The sequence below is a fragment of the Triplophysa rosa genome, linkage group LG24 (genome assembly GCF_024868665.1).
Source record: "Triplophysa rosa linkage group LG24, Trosa_1v2, whole genome shotgun sequence".
Lineage (NCBI taxonomy): Eukaryota > Metazoa > Chordata > Actinopteri > Cypriniformes > Nemacheilidae > Triplophysa > Triplophysa rosa.
This window is the reverse complement of record NC_079913.1, coordinates 4,424,534-4,428,371: the sequence shown is the minus strand read 5'-3', so window position 1 is coordinate 4,428,371 and position 3,838 is coordinate 4,424,534. Positions and strand designations below refer to the sequence as shown.

The window sequence follows — 3,838 nt, the reverse complement described above, 5'->3', positions numbered from 1 at the left end:
AATCAAAAATAAAACCGCATCCTTAAGTAATGATAGATAATAATAACCTAATCATATGCTTATAGAACATATTTTTAAAATATTATCAACAATAAAAAATTAATTGCGCGTGTTGTGTTCATGTGGAAAGACTGAAGACAAACCACTCCACACAGTCCAACAGAGTTGAAGTGAAATGTGTCAGCTCACCATCTGTTGTTTGAGGCAGTGTGACCTCGCACCTCCACTATCACGCGTGTCAGACGCCGTTTGGCACGAGCGCGCTCGTGCGCGTATATAAAGGCTCGAGGCTTCAGTCTGCATCACTCGATCAGAAACACGAACACGGATTTTTACTTCTTCAGCTCTGCTTGATCATTTCACAGACACTATGGAGCGAATCACTTTCCCGAGCGGATTAAACTCTGCAGCAAACCCACAGGACGCGACGCAGCCCTGGAGACCCTGGACGCGTCAAGCGCGCCATGGACGCAAAACCGCCACTCTTTCGGTACGTTTAGAACTCAAATAAATGTTTTTAAAGGATGTTCTGACACCGTTATCTATTTAAGAATGTAATAAAATAAATATCTAATCTTCACATGTTTTCTTTCCTCAACAGCCCTATGAAAAACCACCTTCAACTGATAAACACTGTAACATCTCTGTAATGACACACCCGGTGAAGTAAGTAGACCTTCAGTCTTTATTTTAGATCTTGGTTTATATTTTACATTTTACATTTTATTAAAGTTAATATTGTGTGTATGTTCTGCAGTCTTTAACCGGACTTTAACTCTTGTCTCTGCAGGTTATTTTGGCCCAAATCTCAGTGTTTCGATTATTTGTACAGGGATGCAGAAATTCTCCTTCAGAATTATCCGGTTCAGGCCACAATCTGTCTGTATGAGGATTCAGACAGCGATGATGAAGATGATATTGACAGTGATGAAGAAGATGAGAAAGAACTCAACTGATCATCATATCATTACTCAACACAATTTATTTATAGACTCCAAAACTTGCTTCCACTTTTCACCAGTTTTGTGTAAATAGTTGTGTATATACATGTATAAAATACAGTTTTTTTCTGTAATTCAATGTAAATTATGTCTAGTATTTATGATAAATTATTTTTACTGTAACTTATTGCCTTGAAATAAATAATTGAAAATTAAGTCCTGGTTTTGGCATTTATTTGAAATATGGTGTCACGTATAATTTAAGTGTATGAATCAGTCACTTTGCAAACATGATTAATAAACAAAATATAAAATTGCAATTGTGTAAACATATTAACATATAAATCATTTTTACTACAGTGATTGGATTGTGATGGGCACAGTAATATATTCAATCCTACACTAGAATACAGTACAAATAAATATATTTCTATGGGGGATGTGGGTGTTTTAACACCCATAATTTTCCCGGTGAGAGGGTTTAACACCCGCAGTTTTTCCGCAGTTTTTCACAAACGCCTTACAGCAGTCGCTCCTCCGTTTCTCTGGTCTGCGCTCGCTGCGGCTGCCTCCTCTCCCCTCCCTCTCAAACATGACACCGGCTTTGAGTGTAACCGGCTGATGATTGGCTGTTCTGCCTTAAGTCCCGCCTCTCTTGGTGTGTTAGATTTATCGGTCAGCTCGTACTGAGGAGGCGGGAACTTATGGTTATGGTTATTTACATCTCCCTTTTACAGGTACTTTGAATGAGTGTTTATGGGTTTGGGAAGATGTTCAGTTTATGTTTTGTTGACATGTCGAGTGTTTTCTGTATTATATTTCGTTTTTTAGACTAATGCTAATTGCTAATTGGGATATTGTTCAGCAGCTAGCTAAATTCGGTTATGTATGTGGCATGCAATGTATAAAGTAACTGTGATGAAGAAGGCAGGGAATTGACGAGGAGGAGGGACAAATTGTCATTGTTAAGCAGTGTATTTATGGGTTTATTTCCAGTGCAATTGATTTTGATATTTTGAGCATTGTTTGTTGATTAGCTGAATATTTTTGTGGATACTTACCTGTTGTGTTTGATTGTACCTGTTGAGGAGAAAAAAGTGAGAAATTATGTCATTGTTTGCATACCTGTTGAAGAACTATGAAAGAAAAGTGTATATTATTTTAATGTTTAAAAACAGTAAATTGTTACATTATTTATACCACCAGAGAAAAAGCTTTGTGTGGGCGTTTTTTATATATATCTCCCCTTTTCAAGGCGCAAGTAAGCAAAATTTAGCAGTCTCAGTCACAGTCCTGTCAGACCCATGGGAAGCTTTTTATATCTTGAATGTTATACCTTTTGTACCCTTTTGTTATTGTATTCATCGTTTTTATTGTTAACAAACAAACCACATCCATCCCCCGCACTTTTGAAAAGCTTGCTCTTATAAAAACTCTTATATGCAAACTGTAGAAACAACATTCATCCTGTACAGAATGGATCAAAATTCAGCAGTTATAGTTTAATCTTGTGTTTGTTGTGTCTGATGTTTTTGTATGGATATGTGTGATCGTGGGAAAGCTCTGTCTGTATGTTGAGGTGTGTGTGAGGGTGTTATTTGGAGCTGTGATTGTGTCCATTCAGAATCTGTGCAGATTCACACTTTGACCAGGTCATGCACTCATGTGGAGACGTGTGAACGGCTCTGTAATCTCAGAGTAAAAGTAAGAATATGTGCTGTAATTCAGAGAGAGAGAGAGATATGTGTCTGCCTGTCACAACACAAGAGAAAACAATGAATCTGCCCTGACCTGATGTTTCCAATATATGTACATAACATTATATTATTATATCCCTTTATTCTGCTACCTACATGTATATTTTGCTTTTGCAAATCTTTGTTTAAACTATACTCTGTTTCTGTTTTTATATATATTTACATATATTATAAACCACTTTAAGTTGCACTACAAACATAAACACTTTATTTTATTACTATAATTATCTTTCTATTCGATTGTTACATATTTGCACTATTTGTACGCAGCCCCGCAAATGCTTTGGCAATACGAATGACATTTTGTCATGCCAATAAAGCACCCTTAAATTGAAATTGAATTGAGAGAGAGATGCTCTGTGAGAGATCAGACCGTCTTTTTTACTGATGACAGATCAGTCAAATCTGATTAGAATTAACATTATGACATATTAATAAACACTGGTACAGCCTTTATTACTCTGTTTGGTCAGTCTCTCGTGGAAGGTGCAACATGTTGTATGTTTGTGTGTGTCTTGAGAGAGTGTGTGATCTCACACTATTAGTTGTTGTGTGAATGTGGGAACTCTGTGTGTGTGTGTTTGTGTGTGTGTGTGTGTGTGTGTGCGTGCGTGTGTGTGCGTGTGTGTGTGTGTGTGTGTGTGTGTGTGTGTGTGTGTATAGACAGTCCAACCTGATTCTCACACGCTGAACTTTAGTTCACTTCAAGATCTGCTTCATATGGGACTCATATGAACGTGTCTGTTCATAATTCATAAATGTCTGTCTGTCTATCTTTGATGTGTGTGTTTATGTTATGTGTGAGTATTTGTGAACTTGTAGAAGAAAAGGCAGCTCGTTAAACACAAAAATAACTTGTTTTGTGTGTGTCTATATCACAGAATAAAACCTGTGTGTGTGTGTGTGTGTGTGTGTGTGTGTGTGTGTCAGGAGGTGTGAGGTTGTCTCAGGGTGTCATGCGTGTGTGTGAAGCTGTACTGGTGTTGTGTTGTGGAATGTCTCTGACCTCTGTGTCTAAATGTAATAAAATTGACTGACCACATTCCCATGGTAAAGTGTGAGTGTGTGTGTGAACAGAATGTGTGTGAAGTGTGACTTGTTAGATAATATCATAAAAGGATAAAAAGAGAGCGAGAGAGA

General features: G+C 37.3%; 1 protein-coding gene across 1 annotated transcript; it reads left to right on the top strand.

Moving 5' to 3' along the window:
• Positions 1-321: 321 nt before the first annotated feature.
• ripply2 (ripply transcriptional repressor 2) lies at positions 322-1,010 on the top strand. The gene is made up of 3 exons (XM_057324868.1): positions 322-490; positions 602-666; positions 791-1,010. The coding sequence occupies exons 1-3, from the start codon at positions 371-373 to the stop codon at positions 954-956; spliced, it is 351 nt and encodes a 116-aa protein (XP_057180851.1). The 5' UTR covers positions 322-370; the 3' UTR covers positions 957-1,010.
• Positions 1,011-3,838: the final 2,828 nt, after the last annotated feature.